At 43.7% G+C, this 17,101-nt stretch overlaps 1 protein-coding gene across 3 annotated transcripts in view; it reads right to left on the minus strand.

Annotated features, from left to right (window-relative positions):
* Positions 1 to 251: 251 nt before the first annotated feature.
* The window catches only part of MTX2 (metaxin 2), a 69,146-nt gene continuing 52,296 nt past the window's right edge, over positions 252 to 17,101 (minus strand). Inside the window, exons 4-11 of one of the 3 annotated variants that reach the window (XM_072980525.2) lie at positions 15,293 to 15,365; positions 14,930 to 14,975; positions 11,269 to 11,345; positions 6,699 to 6,791; positions 6,264 to 6,302; positions 5,748 to 5,873; positions 2,798 to 2,874; positions 252 to 778 (exon numbers count right to left, since the gene is read on the minus strand). In XM_072980525.2, coding sequence (XP_072836626.1) covers positions 568 to 778; positions 2,798 to 2,874; positions 5,748 to 5,873; positions 6,264 to 6,302; positions 6,699 to 6,791; positions 11,269 to 11,345; positions 14,930 to 14,975; positions 15,293 to 15,365 — 742 coding nt within the window. In that variant the 3' untranslated portion in view covers positions 252 to 567. Of the gene's footprint in view, positions 1,362 to 2,797; positions 2,875 to 5,747; positions 5,874 to 6,263; positions 6,303 to 6,698; positions 6,792 to 11,268; positions 11,346 to 14,929; positions 14,976 to 15,292; positions 15,366 to 17,101 lie in introns of all 3 variants that reach the window. The other 2 variants (XM_020806258.3, XM_020806255.3) reach the window with 2 other exon arrangements.

The raw sequence follows: 17,101 nt of genomic DNA on the forward strand, positions 1-17,101 counted from the left end.
AAAGAAAGCACTGATTCCCTCTGCCCCCAGGAAAGTAGGGCAATGGAGTGCTAATTCAATCTAACCAGGAGGAAAAGTTTCCCCTTGATCTCTAGCATGATAACAGCATGATGAGGTCTGAATAGTTTCTTCAGGACTAGCTCCAGGCATGTACTGAGTTTACCAGCTCTATAAGAAGCTGTGCTAATGATCAAAAGACTACAAGAACCTTATAGGATGCAAAAGGCTTTTAGAAAGATGGAGCGAAAGGGTTTGCACAATGACTAATGGGTTTTATTGTTGTTAAGTCTTCACAATGTTCCAAGGACACTTTGGAGTGATATTAAAATGGCATGCAGGCTCTGATAATGGACAACTCCAATAATTTCATTTCACATGCAGTGTGTTTGCCAAATTCATCATACACAGATTCTGCTTGGCTAGAACAGTTTGGCAGTTTCAAGCAAGTTGTGTACTGAGCTCAACTGCTAAAAGCTGTCGCTACCATCCTTTTTTTTTAAACACTGCAAAAAGTAAAGAAAAAGACATTTAAAAATCCACTGGGCAATTTCTACCACCACAAAACATTTAGCTCATCAACGTTCGCCTGGCCGCTGAGGATGGCAAACTTGCTGAGCTGGCTTTGTTATGACCTTCGAAGTAGTGCTGCTCTATTCTTCTGCAGAACGCAATGAGGTTGCTGTAGCTTTTCACTTTCTCGGACAGTTCGTCACTGATCAGTTGAGTTGTCAGGATTGTGAAGAGATGTCCAAACACCAAGGCATCCAATTCCGTTGGCCTAGGAGGAAGCAGAACAAGTCACCCTTGTTACCGTACTATGCATCAGAAGCAGCTCTGTACACGGTGTGCTAAGGAGGCATTTCAAGGACAGCATTCTGACAGTGGGGAGCTTCACTTGGGATTGCCCTCCATTTAAGGCTCCGAGATACCAACAATGGAATGGCAACGTAATACGGCTTCCATGATATGGCTCACTAATTGCCATCAACAACAGAGCTCTCTGGAAGGGTAAGAAGACCAAGAACTAGGCATAATGGGTGATCACTTAGGCAATAGTGGCCTGTTTTAAAATCTTGCATCTTCTTGGTCTCTTAAGAGAATTGGACAGTGGAAACAAATTTCAAGTCTGTATGAGAAAAAGCAAGGACTTTGAGGTGGCAGGTACAAATGATATTGGGGTAAATTAACTGAAGTAGATTTGATTAGGAGACGTTGGGGGGTGTCAAAGGAACAGAAGCATATAAAAATAAATAGAACAGAATATCCTCTTCCATTAATTCTGAAGAATTTTGTCATTGAAGAATTCCTATCCCGATTGCTGCCAGGAGTAGAACTTTGTTCCAGACGGGTGAGGTATAAATCTAAATGAATGAATGAATGAATGAGTGAGTGAGTGAGTGAATGAATGAATGAATGAATGAATGAATGAATGAATGAATGAATGAATGAATGAATGAATGAATGAAATGACCAATTTCCTAGCACTGTGGAATCATTATTGCAAACTGGATTTAAATAAGCAATATCAACATTCTCTCTTGCCCCGTCTGTCTGCACCATCCCTTTAATTGTCATCAGCCACCATGAACCCTTGGAATAGGATGGAATTTAAAATTCAGATCAATTTAAAAAACTGTTTAAAATCAAGATCTTGAAAACTGGAAAAGACAGAATTATTTGTACATTGAAAAGGCATCATATCAAAGCTGTTCTGCATTTCTAGTCTGTAACACCTACTGTGGCTTCTGAGGTCACACAGAGTGAAGGTTTTGGTTCTGATCCCCACTCAGTCATGAAATCCACAGTGTCATCTTGGGTCTGTGGCTCTTCTCAGCCTGGCCTACTGCACAGGCATGTTGTGAGGATAAAAGGGAGAAGGGAAATCCCACATAAACTGCCTTGGACTCAGAGAAGGAAAGGGGAATACAGTGGTGCCTCGTATAATGAGTGCACCGTTGAACGATGAATCCGCATTGCGATGCGGATTTCCCCATCGCTAATGCGAGGGCACGTTCGCATTACGATGGGGGAACAGCTGTTCTGCGGCTCCAAAATGGCCGCCAGAACACAAAAAATGGGTGCCGGTACACCCAAGATGGCCACCGGAACAAAAAAATGGTCGCTGGTACACCCAAAATGGCCGCTGGAACAAAAAATGGCCACCAGAACACCCAAGATGGCTGCCGGAACAAAAAAAGATGGCCACTGGTACACCCAAGATGGCCGCCAGAACACAAAAAATGGGCTGGTACACTCAAAATGGCCGCCGGGACGCTCAAAATGGCCACCGGTACACCCAAGATGACAGCCGGAACAAGGGAAAACATCGGAGAACGGTGAGTTTTGGGCCCATTTGTTTAATGCTTTCCAATTGGGGTTTTTGATCCGTTTTACGATGTTTTCCCATAGTGAAGGTTATTCCGGAACGGATTAACCTCGCTATGCGGGGAACCACTGTATCACGGAACTAATAAATACATAAGCAGCGCCACCATCCCATTGGCAATTGAAGAAGCGAAGAGCTGAGGAATAGCACCTTTTGCTCACACAGGGAATAGCTACCTCCATGTCGGCTTTTCAACCAAGCCACTATTCCTGTCACCAGCAAATTGTAAACGACAGGCAAAACCTGACCTGCACAAAAAACTGGGGATGGTGGTGGTGGAGCAGGAATTGTGGAGAAAAAGATACGGCAAAGAGGGATCCCTCTCTCTGTCATGTGGGAAAGAAAGAGAGACCTCCCCCCACCCGCTTCCTGGACAGCAGATTCTGTTACATAAATATAGAAATAACTTACTTCTTATTGAAGAAATATAGTTGCGTTCCTAGTCTTTGAGAAAGGGCTTGACAGCACTGATCGACATCTTCTAGGACCTAAATGAGCAGGCACACAAAGAACACAAGATGTAGCTTTTAGAGGATGGCTTCAGCAATATATGGGGGTTTAAAGCTAATTGTAGGTATCACTACAGGAAATATTGTAGATGGTTCCAATATGGGGAGAAGGGCTATCTCATCCTTTATCTGAAGCAGGGAAATGTCGCAGGACAGTTGTTTTCCTCAAATATGCTTCTGTATTTCTTCTTTATTCTGCTACAAACAGTGCATTCACAACATGACATTGTTCTCTTATGAGCTCCTCTGTGTCTAAGTGCATAAATAAAAATGCAAACAAACTAACAATACAATTCATATGCTTCTTTAGTTAATATGTAGATTCAAGACAGCGCCCAGGATACAATGGGGCATGGGTGCTATTCTCTGTGGCCGTAGGAGCATTTCAGCTTCTCAGCCCTCCATGGAACTCCCAATTTATTCCTTCAAAGCAAGTCTGAAGTATTTAACACAGAGGTCTCTCTCCGTGGCCCACAACCAGAAGTTTTACATTAGTTCTTTGTATGCATTTAAAATGCTTGCTGAAACTATGAAAATCTGTGGTATTTTCAGTTCAGCTGGAACTATACTATGCCCAACATTCGTCCTGTGATTATAATCTGAGTCAAAGACTACAAGGCAATCCAAAGAACCTCAAGGATCACATCACCATCACCATCACCATCACCATCACCATCACCATCACCATCACCATTATTATTATTATTATTATTATTATTATTATTATTATTATTATTATTATTATTATTATTATTATTATTATTATTATTATTATTATTATTATTATTATTATTATTATTATTGCAGGAATTTATGTTAAATATATCCATCTAACAGTTGATTCTGCCTTATGGTAACCCTTACCAGGGTTTCCTGGGTATAACACTCCTGGTCTACCATTCCCTCTTTCTTGAGGGTGCTTTGAGACCTTAAGAGTTTGCCCAAGACCCCACAACCTGGCTCTTCTCCTGGGAGGCACACTGGGGAACCACACTCCCTCCAACTCACTGAGACAGTCAGTTGGGCTCCCCTTGAAATCACTCAAGAGATAAAACTATACTAGTTGTAGATATCAAACTATTCTACAGTAGGGACTCAATGTTTGTCTGGACAGCATTTAAAAAACAACAACTCCTCCTGAATATTAAACATTTCAAATCTCACCTAGGATGGCAGGCAAGTGCTGACTTTGAAGACTCATTCCCTTCTCTCTCTTTCTCTTAAGACAAAATGCCTCTGACAACAGGGTGTGGGCAATAAATGTGTATGCATCTTGATTTCACAAAGAAAGGTGACTTTCAGTTTCCAGATGCTGTTAGACTGGCACTCCCATCACCCCTCTCCACTGGCTATGCTGACCAGGCCTAATGGGAACTGTAGTTCAACAACACCCCCAGTCCTGTTTTAGAACAACTTGGGCCTCACCACTCATTTTAGGCTAAAATTTGCACTGTTTCTGACTCCTGGTTGGGTTTGCGGAGACTTAAGGGAGCTGTAGTCCAAGACATCTGGAGAGAACCAGGTTGGAAAAGTTTGCTTTTGATTTACTGGGCTGGATCCAGGAAAGCTCTGTTCAACAGAAGAAGCTCCTTCACATCCAACCAATGCTTTTATGGATATGCAGATTTAAAACCCATGTCTTAAAACTCCTACAACAAATTCTTCAATCACATGACAACTGATCTAAAATTGTGGGTTTAATGCACACATAGATACAGTGGTGCCTCGACTTAAGAACGTACTGACTTAACGACCACCTCCGGCCGCAAAATCTTTCTTCGACTTGCGGCCGGAGCTTTGAGTTATAACCAAAAAAGGCAGGGAAAAAAGGCGGAGAATTAAAATTGCTAACCGTTGGTAGGTGACGAGGCTGCTTCTTTGTAGTTCTTTCACCCCAATGGTTAGAGTGAGTGCAATCGGAGGCGGCTTCGGACTGCATGGTGAGGTATGGTGCTGCTTTCTGCTTTTTAAAAACTGTTCTGGGTTGGTTTTACAGAGTGGTTTTGGGCTGGGTGGTGAGATTATGTTTCTATACTGTGATGGCTCTTGCAGGGTTTGTTTGTTTTTTGGATTTCCCCCCCATTTCCAATGGGTCTAGCGGGGTTTGTTTGCTTTTTGTTTTTCCCCCCTCATTTCCAATGAGTCTTGCAGGGTTTGTTTGCTTTTTGGTTTTTTTCCCCATTTCCGATGGGTCTAGCGGGGTTTGTTTGCTTTTTGGGTTTTTTCCCCATTTCCGATGTGTCTTGTGGTTTGTTTGCTTTTTGCTTTGCTTCTTTTGCATTTCCGAAGGATCTTGCATGGTTTGTTTCCTTTCTGCTTTGCTTTTTTGCATTTCCAATGGGTCTTGCATGGTTTGCTTTTTTCTTTGCTTTTTCTGCATTTCCGATGGGTCTTGCACGGTTTGCTTGCTTTCTGCTTTGCTCTTTTTGCATTTCCGATGGGTCTTGCGTGCTTCACTTGCATTCTGCTTTATGTTTGATGCATTTCTGATGGATCCTGTACACTTTGCTTGCTTTTAGCTTTGCTTTTTTTGCATTTCTGATGGGTCTTGCACTGTTTGTTTGCTTCTCTCCCCCCCCCCCAACCAGAACGGATTAATCATGCTTCTGATGGGTCTTGCAGTGTTTTTTGGTGATTTTTTTCTTCGGCCAGAATGGATTAATTGCATTTCAATGCATTCCTGTGGGAAATGGTGCTTCAACTTACGACCATTTCAAGTTACGACCATAGTTCCGGAACCAATTATGTTCGTACATCAAAGCACCACTGTAATTCTATGCAAGGAAACAAGCATTTCCTTGAACTCTTGAAGGCAATGTATGTATTTCGTCTTTGGAGCAACAGTGACTGACCTGATCAAGTGATTTATTGCCCCAGCCAATAGCTTTCATTTTACGCCGGATTTCCCATTGCTTCTGATGGGCTAAAATGTGATTCAGAGGCCAAGGATAAGGGGATCCGTATCGTGAGAGAGTAATCTTTAAGAAAAAACAAAAGAAGAACACTTGCATTATTTGTACTTGACAGCAAAGCTGCTTTTTACAAAATGAATCAGGTGGCTTTGGTGGTTTTACCGTCATGGCCCTACTCTGAGTTCTGTCCTGCACAGCTGTGTGTAACTTGCAGACAAAAAGCAACATAAACCTCTAAAATATATTGAAAACATTTCTATTTTGAGACCAGCGTATTCTGTAACAATACAGAGGTCTCCTTGAAAATGTGTATGCAAGCAAAATTAAAGCAAAAAAATATGATATCATTAGTGGTATAAATCCCTATGTTTCATTTATGAGGAGGGACTTGCAATTGTGAGCAAAAGTGTTTCCTCATTAAAATTTAATTAAGATAAATGCTGCAGAATCACTCACCTCCTGTACTGTAGCGTCATCACACCACTGAAGATAAAGCTAGGAACCAAAGAGGAGAATTTCATAGCACGTAAGGTTACACAGACAACGAAATATTCCTTGTAGCTTTGCTTTTTCTCCCTAACGAACAGGCCATTAATAATAATATTTAGTACCTCAAAAGGTGGTTACCTGTTTTATGTCATGGTGTAGCAGCAAGATCCTGTTTGATTTTTTTTTAAAAAGCCACCAGCTTAGCCACCCTGGTTTCCAATACATAAATTAGAAATGTGGTGCCTTTCGAGTTTAATTGTTAATCATGTGGCGGCCCTTGTGTTTTATACAAAAAAGAGTAGCTCTCAAGCTTGCAACATCACAAAGCAAAGCACCTTCTCTCCCCCCTCCCCAATATCATTCATTTCCCAAGACTGACAAGTCACCCATGTTTTGCCATACCTCTGCTGTCAAAAGCATATTATTGACTAATTCCATGTAGGCTTTCATCTCAGCTTTTTGGACTTCATCCAAGCCATCACTAAGTGAATGGCCCTAAGGCATGAGAGGGAAAGGGTGGGGGAAAGAAAGAATAGCAAAAATTATCCATTTGGTGTTTTTTTTTCAAAGCCCGCTGATGTCCAGAGCTTTCATTCGCTCCTCTGTCCTGCCATATCACAGCATCACACACAAAAACAACTTTTCTGGCAGAAAAATAAAGACAGACAAATTTTCGAGCAGAAAAATAAAGCAAGTATAGAAATATAATCTTTTAAGTAGAAAAGCATAAGAAACGGCAGAAAAAAAAATACTTCTAACTACAGATCTGTTTTGCTTCTGCTTTTTAGCTGAGTAGCCTTCATAAATATGACATCTTTGTAAACAAACAGAAGTAAATCATGATAAGGCCAATAAAATATAATACAAAGGCATCAGTTTACAAAGCAAATTAATTCCAGAGTCAGGGCGAATATTGATAGCCAAGAATTTTAAAGATTTAAACCAAGTGAATAACTGATCCATAAACATTTGCATGTGGCAATAAGGGGCAACGCCAAATTGGCACCCACAAATTGCATGTGGCCATCTTTCAGGCAAAGTGTTTGAGATGGTTAAACTTTCCGATACTACAGTGGTCTCTATTCTATAACACTGAGTTGAGGTTATTTTCAGAGTGGCATCTGAATGCATAGAAATTGAAAGAGGAGTTTACCAAAGAGCTATTTACCTCAGCTAAATGAATGAAAAATACTGTAGTTTTCCAATGTAAAAATTCTAATATTTGGCACTATGTGCACAGGAATATTTTTATTTTGGACATGGCTAATTTAGAGAAATGCTAGGGATTAATACTTTTTACAACATTGCAACATAGCCTTGTGACAAAGTCAGCTATATTCAAGTTATCTTAAAATTACTGAACTGTTATATCTCAACAGAAGAATGAAAAGGAAGTGTTTGAATAAATTATTATTTAAATTTGATCACATATGGGGCTACATGATAGAATCAGTCAAATGGTTCCAGGAAAGAGATGAAGAAAATTACTGCCTACCGGTCATTCAAATAACTGAGAGATACAGTGGTGCCTCGCTAGATGATGATAATCCGTTCCACTGAAATTGCTGTTTAGCGAAATCATCGTCTAGCAAAAAGCATTTCCCCACTGGAATGCATTGAAACCTGTTTAATGTGTGCCAATGGAGAAGAATCGTAGTTGTCTAGCGAAGATTGGCTATAGGAAAGCCACTTTGCAAACCGCCAATCAGCTGTTTAAATAGCTGTCTTGCGAAGCATATGTCCCGAAAACACCTGTTTTGTGAGTGCATAGGGAGCTGTACAAATCGTCGTCTAGCAAAAATCAGTTTGCGAAGCAGGGACCAAACATTGTCCAGTGAAATTCCCCCATAGGAATCCCTGTTTTGTGAATCGCTGTAGCGATCGCAAAAAGTCAATGTCTAGTGAAAAAACTGTCTTACAGATACAGAGAACTACAGAACCATCTTGTGCAGTCAACATGGACTTGCAAGTAGACCGACCAAGAGTCTCTTTCTCAAAATTATAGAGGCATATCCCACACATCCAGAAACTTTACACAATTGGAAAAAATGTTTTCATGATCAGACAAAAAGTCTGTGGGAAAGGGAGACTATCACCTTAAAAGTCAGATAGAATTGCTTGGCATTTATAAAAACCAGAACATTAGATACACATATTGTTGTCTGTGGGCGGAAAGGATGTTTTTAATTCTACGCAGAGATCTCACTGGCAAAAAAAGGGGAGAGGGAAGCAAATATGTATAAATCTGCCCCTTGTCATACGGGGTGGGGGGTGGGGGGTAGGAGGGAGCAGTGTGCCCCAATGCTTCAGGGTAGAGTGTAGGCAGGTGAAAGGAGCTCTTGAGAGACCGAGGGAGTAACTGGCAGGAAGGGTGTCTCCTTTCATGTTTTGGGAGTGGAACTTCCAGATTTCCTCAAGCAGCACCTCCCAGAATCAGACTGCAACTTCCAGAATTCTCCAAATATTTTCCAAGCAGAAGTCTGGGATGTACAGCTCCAAAACCACATATATGCACACTTCTACCTGGCCCAAGCTGTGGCTATGACTGCCTCCTTCCTGTCCCAGGCAATGCCCACCGTACTGCCAACACCTAAGGCTCCCCAGTTGGTACCACTGCTGCCTTTAAGGCTTCCTTCTGTTGTCTGCTGACTCGGCTCAGCGTTTGCAGCTGTGGCTACTGAACGTCGCTCCCTGTGGGCATCCATCACACCATGGCGCCTGGTGATGAAGCAGCTGAGAGAATGAAGGAGAGCCAACCAACTAGTGCCAGCCTTGTTGTCACCATTGATGCTGATTGCATCAGGCTTTCCTGCTAGAACAGGCCAGCCGGCCAGACAGACATGTGGAGGTCACTTCCACTGTGGAAAGAGAGGAAGGAGAAGGAGAGGGAGATGCCATTATGAGGTGCAGAAGAGTGTCCTATGGGTGTCATGTGGTAAAGCCAACCAGCAGGAGAAGAATGTGGAAGATGAGCTGCCCCCTTCCTCTGCAGGGATCCCTGAGAGGGCCAAGGCAAAGGGGAGAGGAATGTGTGGTAGGCGTGTGCAGATTGGTGCTCTTGGATTCCAACTTCCAGAATTCTGCTCTGGTAATTCTTGGGAGAATTCTGGGAACTGCTGTTCAATTTTAGGAGGAACTGGCTGGAAAAATCTATGTGCTGCAGGAAAACATGAAAGGGAACACTTTGACTTCCCCTTACTGGGTGAAAGACAGCTTATAAATAAAAATATATAGTGGTGCCTCACTAGACAGTTACCCCGCATGACAGTTTTTTCGCTAGACATTGACTTTTTGCGATCGCTATAGCGATTTGCTAAACAATGATTCCTATGGGGAAATTTTGCTGGACAATGTTTGGTCCCTGCTTCGCAAACTGATTTTCGCTAGACGATGATTTTGACAGCTCCCTCCGCACTCGCAAACAGGTGTTTTCGGGACCTAAGCTTCGCAAGACAGCGATTTAAACAGCTGATCGGCGGTTCGCAAAGCGGCTTTCCTATGGCCGATCTTTGCTAGAACAACGATGATTCTTTCTCACTGGAACGAATTAAACAGGTTTCAATGCATTACAATGGGGAAATGCTTTTCGCTAGACAATGATTTCGCTAAACAGTGATTTCAGTGGAACGGATTATCGTCTAGCGAGGCACCACTGTAAATAAAATTAACAGTAGCAAGAACCACTCCTCCTCCTCCTCCTGTAAGTGGGAGGCGCATCTGAATCCAAATCAGTGTCAGCAACCACACTCATGGGAAAGACCTGTTCCTTCTTTTCATGTTCCAAGTTTCTGTTACAGAAGAAGTTCCCACATAACTTCTAGAGCTCCTGGTCCAGTCTTAGAAATCCTTTTTAAGCTTCAGAGTGTTTGAAGGACATGTTTTGAGTTTCTACAAGTGCTCCTTATGAGACAGGAGTTCTTGAGGGAAGATGGAAATTCAGGTCCAAAACATCTGGAGGGCCAAGAGCCTCAGCTGCCTCCCACGCCCACCCCATCTTAGTGAATAGCTACAAGGATGCCCATTTATAGACGTGGACCTCAAAACTGCTGTCTGCATACATGGCCAATCTCATCAGCAAAAACAATGCCAGATACGTTGCCAAACTGGGTCCTTTCCTGTAGCTTACTAATTCTTCATGAACCCCTTACAGAAAACTTCATCATGCAGAATAAATTATGCCGTCTTACCTCCCATAGCTTTGATGCAATTTTATTACACTGTAGGAGAGGGGGGATTTGCTGCTTGGGTAACAGCCTATCCTCCATATGATTTTACCCGGCTTCATGCCCTGGAGAGGACACTCCAGCTTCGCATACAGCGTCAAAACACTAGACGCTGTTCCAAGTCCTCCATACAGAGCACGTTACCATAGTCTCTCGAGACAAGGATGCCTATGAATGAGGACAATTTAATAGCTGCAAAGTTAATTGATGCAACTCTTGAAGAGATATTTACCAAGTACAGTGGTGCCCTGCATAGCGAGGTTAATCCGTTCCGGATTAACCTTCGCTATGCGAAAACATCGCTGTACGGGGCAGGAAAAGCCTATTGGAACGCATTAAACCTAGTTTAATGCGTTCCAATAGGCACCAAAACTTACCCCTCCAGCGATGTTTTCGCGGTCCGGCGGCCCTTTTGGAGCCGCCGATCAGCTGTTTGGCAGCTCCAAAATGGCCGCCAGATGACCCGAAATGGCCCCCTGTCAGTGTTTTCGCGCCCTCCCCTTGCTTACCGAGGTCGTGAAAACGCTGCGGGGGGGCATTTCGGGTCGTCCGCAGCTATTTTGGAGCCGCCGATCAGCTGTTCGGCGGCTCCAAAATGGCCGCCGGACGCCCCAATCGTCGCAAAGCGAGTGCGGCGATTGGGGCAGCTCCGTATAGCGATCCCCAAAAAAGGATCGTTATACGGATTCTCCGTTAGACGGTGCGCTCGTTAAGCGAGGCACCACTGTAATCGGTTTTAAGCTTCTTACCTTGGCTTTCACAAATTGCACAATGGGTCCCAGTTCGGAAACTACTTGATTTCCTACATGTATAAAGGGCACTTTCCCTGCAATTAAAACAAACAGTATACTTTAACATTCCTGAGCAAGTCAGAGTTATCATCACAACCTATTCATTTATTCATTAAGGACATTCATATGCTGTTTTTCATTTTTTTTTAAACAATAACTCATTTGAATCCATTTCACCTTGGATTCAAGAGCATGCTAGGTGCTCCACTGAAATCAGCAAAACTGCAACAAAGACACTATGTTTTCTGACACATTTTTTGCCAGCGAATCTGCTTCCAAAGTGGGTATCAAATCGTAACTGTCTAGCGAGGCACCACTGTATCTTGTTTTTGTACTTGCAAATCTGCACCACTCAATTAACTTCATCCCTCTGTTCTAACAACTGTCACTGTATTCATTCTTCTGGATGTGATTTCAAAAGTACTTGGATTCAACATAACAACAATTAACAACAAAAGTGATAGAAGGATGAATCCTTAGTATCTCCGCAAAACACCATCTGATGAAATAGATTCCACACTTAGTTTTCTCAACATTACACCAGTTTCACTGATGCTGCATAAAAATGTAATGGATACATATTTTTTTTTGGGGGGGGAGAGAGAATCAAGAGGGGAGAGTTAGTCATTTGTGAACTGTAGTCAGGCTACATTTTATTCAATACAGTGGTGCCTCGCATACCGAGCGCACCGTATAACGACGAATTCGCATAGCGATCCCTTCTCCGGGATCGCTAATGCGGAGGCATAGCGTCCGTCCATATGGAGAAAACTCGCTTACCGAAGGGTGCCAGGAAGGAGCCGCCGCCGCCAGAGTGATGCGGGGCCGCGCTGGCCGGGAAGAGGAAGGCAGGCTGCAAGGCAGGCAGGCGAAGGGAGGGAAGCCGCACGTTTGCGTGTCCTCTTCCTCCTCGTCCTTCTCCTGCCGCCCCCAGGGACGAAAGCAGGCTGCAAGGCAGGCAGGCGAAGGGAGGGAAGCTGCGCGTTCGCGCGTCCTCCCCCCCCACTTTCCCTCTTCCTCCTCATCCTTCTCCTGCCGCCCCCAGGGACGAAAGCAGGCTGCAAGGCAGGCAGGCGAAGGGAGGGAAGCCATGCGTTCGCGCGTCCTCCCCCCCACTTTCCCTCTTCTCCTCCTCTTGCTGCCGACCCCCCAAACCTCCCACAGAGTCGGGCGATCAGCTGTTTGGCGGTTCTAAAATGGCCGCCTGACGCCCGAAATGCCCGCATGCAGCGTTTTTGCGCCCACCCCTCGCTTACCGGGCGCGAAAATGGCTGCCGCTATGGAGGAAACTTCGCTGAACGGTAAGTTTAGGGCCAATTGGAACGCATTAAACATGGGGCTTTTACATTCCGTTTAGCGACGATTTCACATAGCGAGGGTTAATCCGGAACGGATTAACCTCGCTATGCGGGGCACCACTGTATATGTTTAGAAATGTGTGAGACAGGGGTGAGAGTAGTATCTCTCTCGCCGGAGTGCCATCCCTCTTTCACACTGTCAAGAAAGAGGTGCAGTCCCTGCCAGCTTCACCTCCCCAAGAAAACAGAACAACGGGGGACTGACACCCAAGAATCAGAAAGAGAGATGCAGAAATTAACGGCCGAAGGCACTCACGTGAGGTTGTCTGGAACAGAAGGGAAGGAGAGGGTGGAGACTGAGGCGGGAACAGAGGAGATAAAAAGGGAGGAGAGGCAGTTACCCCCAGGCTGGGAATGGGTCTGGATGGAGGATCCCTGGACCAGGGCTTGGGAGAAACTGAGGATACCAAAAGAGGAGGCTGGTTACAGGAGAAGGAGAGAGATTCCCCAGAGACCATCATATTGGGGAGAGGCTGAGGCCAGGGAGTGGAGACAGTAGTTGAGAGAAGAAAAGGAGAAAGGAGCGAGAGAGAAAGGAGAGGTTGGAACGGAGGGTGAGAGGGACTACCGAGAGGACTCTGGCAGACCCCGACACCCTCCGGATGCCCCATGTGGATGGACAACCGGGATGAAGACACTGTGCTCCTGTTGGAAGGTGAACCAGGACAAGCGGTAGACCAGAATTTGTCTACAAACTGGCCAGATCCCTGGGACACAGGTGAAAAGAACCTGTTCCGAGAAGAACATGGGAAACCCCTGCCCGACCCGTTGTCGGAAGGAGAAAGACCTTGAAACAAGCCTGTTGATACCAGTTACCTGTTAAATACCCCAATCAACTTTACTCTTGTTTCAAAAATGTAAATGTTTCCCAGTTTATTTGAACAACAAAAGGAGCCAGAAACCGAACCCTCACAAAATACCAGAAGATAAGCTGCTTGACGAGTGCCTCAAACAGCAATTTGCTGTAGAATTGACAATGCAGACACAAGCTCTAGTGGCTGAAACATATGAGCAAGAGTGGGCTCATCCTGTAATGGTGGCATAAGGCACCCTTCTCCTGCACTTGGACCAGGGGACATGGCTGTCAAGGAGGACTTTACTGTACCTGTAAAGATGTAGGCACATCTCCTGGCAGAGATGGGAGATGAGAAATGAGCAGAGCATGGTTCACATCAGTGAGTTCAGTGAGTTCTCAGTGAGCTTGCTAACAGTCAATTGGACAATTAATTCTTTTCTACTCCCTTTGTCATCTAACCCTTGGTGCCGCAACCTCAGCTCAAGAAAAGGCAGCCCAGAATGAATTTCACTGCTCAGAGTTCTTTTCCCAAGCTGCAGAGGCCTTAAGCCTAAGATCTCCTTTTGAGGAGAGCATCGGAATTACCTGGGAATGGCTTTGGACTAAATGTTTTTTTTTTAATTTATTTATTTAATTTATACCCCGCCTATCTGGTTGGTGAGGACCAATCGCCTCCCTTTATTTTCTTCCTTGTGTTAAGGAAACCTTAGAGCAACCATTTAAAAGAATTTCTTAAGAAGGCACCTGTGATATCCAGGGTATTCCTGCCAGTCAGAAAGATTCACAAAGCCATCGTAAGCAAGAAACAAAGCTTCAACACTATGACGTATGCGGCACAAGCCACGCGGGTCTTTTGAATTTCCAGACCTCTCAATGGTTTTATCGATCCAGACTTTACTTCCACATAGCTACTATATAAAGAATGATCTTTTGGTGTTCCTTGCAGGCAGAGTCAGCATTTCAGTGCCTCAGAAGGCTCTTAACAGATGGGGAGAATGAAAGCCGAGCCAACCAGGCATCCTTTGCATACAGAATCCCAGAGAGGGGAAAGATGCTTCTGCAGCTGTGGAGTTAACCTCACACCATTAGGGACCTCATCTGGGGCACACTCATATTACAGGAAGTCCTATCCAATGCAAGGGGACTAAGTGCCAAACAGATACCTACAGAATCATGTATGATGCTTATTCAGGCTTTTGTGCTGAGCAGTGGGGAAAGCTATGTAATCATCCATGGACAAAACTGAAAGACGTTTCATATTTAGCCTTTTTGTAATTACTTAAACCCAACAACAGTGGAGGTAGAAAAATAACAAAACATGATTAGTTGACCATCAGGCTTAATGAATAACAGACATTCTCTTAGTGATTTCAGGACATGACAGATATTGCCCAGATGACAAACTGAGAAGATTGTGCATGCTGTTTCAGTTCCACCACAAATCAGGAAGTTTGGAGTTGCAAACCTTCTGCCCTCGAGAGGTTGATGAACCAGACACTGCTCAGTAGAGGCTAGGAATGAAGGAAAGTGAAGTTCAAGAATATCTGGAGGTCTGTAGGTTTTTCAGCTGTGTTTTGCTCTGCAAGGGTCACTATAGGAGCAATGGAGCTTGTATCATGCCTACTTTTGAAGCAAATAATTCCATTTTATTGCACTGCACTGCCACAATCAAAATGCAGAAATGAATTATTTCCATTCCTTAAAAAACAGAATCCATAACAGAGCAAGAAACAAGCCCATACAGAACAAATCTGATTGGTCTCTGAGATGAGAGACTGTTGTCATAGTTTGCAAACACACGTGTAATATAAATGACTGCAATACTTACCAGATGGAGACATATATTCTGCATTTGCCTTACAAACCACCTGGACTGGCAGATTGCACATTTGCAGAAAGGCCTAAAAATGTAAAATAAAAGGTTACACTTACTATCTGAAGGCAAAATAAATATATTTCAAAGGTTGGAGTTCTAAGCTTCAGCACAGGTTTTTACAAAGTACCGTGGTTCTTATAGATTGGAGCAAAGTACATTGTAGACCTCAATCCATTGTTGGACTGTCTGTCCAGTAGGAGCTACCGTAGTCAATGATGAAGAATGGGAACTGTGGTTCAACAACTTCTGGAGGCAAATGGAATTCTGGCAGTACAACACATATACAGTGGTGCCTCGACTTACGAATGCCCCACCCATGAACATTTCGACTTATGAACAGCTCCAGACGCAAAATTTTGCTTTGACTTGTGAATGGAGCTTTGACTTATGAACAGAAAAAAACACGGGAAGGAGGGGAAAGTGGGAAATTTGAACTTTCAGTTAACTGCTGGCCAGCGAAGAGGCTGCTTGTCCGCTACCTCGCTTGTCCCAGTGGTTAGGGAGTGTGGATACAGAGAGAGACTTCAGACTGCTTGGTACTGCCTGGTTTTGCCTTGTACTGTACTATACGTACTGTATTTTTTTTGGCTTTTTTAAATTTTTGGACTTTTGACTTTCTTTTTTTAAGCAGAGAGACTGCCTATTCTGGGTGAATACAGTGGTACCTCGCAGGACGCCAACCCCGCTGAATGACCAATCTGCATTATGATGACTTTTTGCGATTGCTACAGCGATTTGCAAAACAGTCATTCCAATGGGGGATTTTCGCTTGACGTCGATTTGGTCTGTGCTTAGTGAACTGTTTGTTTGCAAGACGATGATTTTTCCGGCTCCACAAAATGGCTGCCCTGTGTTTTCCGGACCCATACTTCACAGGGCAGCCATTTTTACAGCTGATCGGCACTTCACAAAATGGCTTCCCTATGGGCAATCTTCGCAGAACGAGGCATTTTCCCCATTGGAACGCATTAAACGGGTTTCAATGCATTCCAATGGGGAAACTGATTTCACATGACGACGATTTCGCTAAACAGCGATTTTCCTGGAACTGATTATCATCGTCATGCGGGGCACCACTGTACACTGTATTTACTGTACATACATGGTTTTTGCAGCCTGGGAAGGATTTTTGCAAGATGTCTCTGCTGGCTGGTGGGCTCTAAAAAGGAGTTTAGTCTTTTGGTTTTAAAATCAGAAATGTTTTTTGCAAGGGTCTGTGCTGGTTGGTGTGCTTTAAAATGTGTTCTGTTTAAAAGTTGCTTGGTTTGGCTTAAAATGTGTGGGTTTAGCATGTGTGGTTTTAAAATGTGTTTTAGACTCCAAACTCTCTCCCACCCCCCCATTGTCTTCTCTCTGTGTGTCTTCTCTCTTTTTGTGCTTAAAAGCACAAACCTTTGTCCGGGGGGGGGGTGTCTGTGTGCCCCAGTGATGATCTTCTTTCTTTCCTCTTTTCCCCATTGTTCCTTCCCTCCCTCCTTTCCTGCCCTTTTTAAAACTGAAGTCATCTTAGGTTTAAAAAATATTCTCTTCCTAATGGTAGAGGATGGATTAACCGGTTTTGCATTAGTTCCTATGAGAATTAATGCTTCGACTTACAGCTGGCGCCTCTACATACAAACAAAAAATAGTCAGAATGGATTAATCGGGTTTCAAATGAATTTCAATGGGAAATGCTGATTCCACTTACGAACATCTTCTGAGATGGATTACGTTCGTAAGTCGAGGCACCACTGTAAACTTTTTACTCAATTGCCTTTGCTC

This window comes from Pogona vitticeps, chromosome 1 (assembly GCF_051106095.1).
Source record: "Pogona vitticeps strain Pit_001003342236 chromosome 1, PviZW2.1, whole genome shotgun sequence".
Classification (NCBI taxonomy): Eukaryota; Metazoa; Chordata; class Lepidosauria; order Squamata; family Agamidae; genus Pogona; species Pogona vitticeps.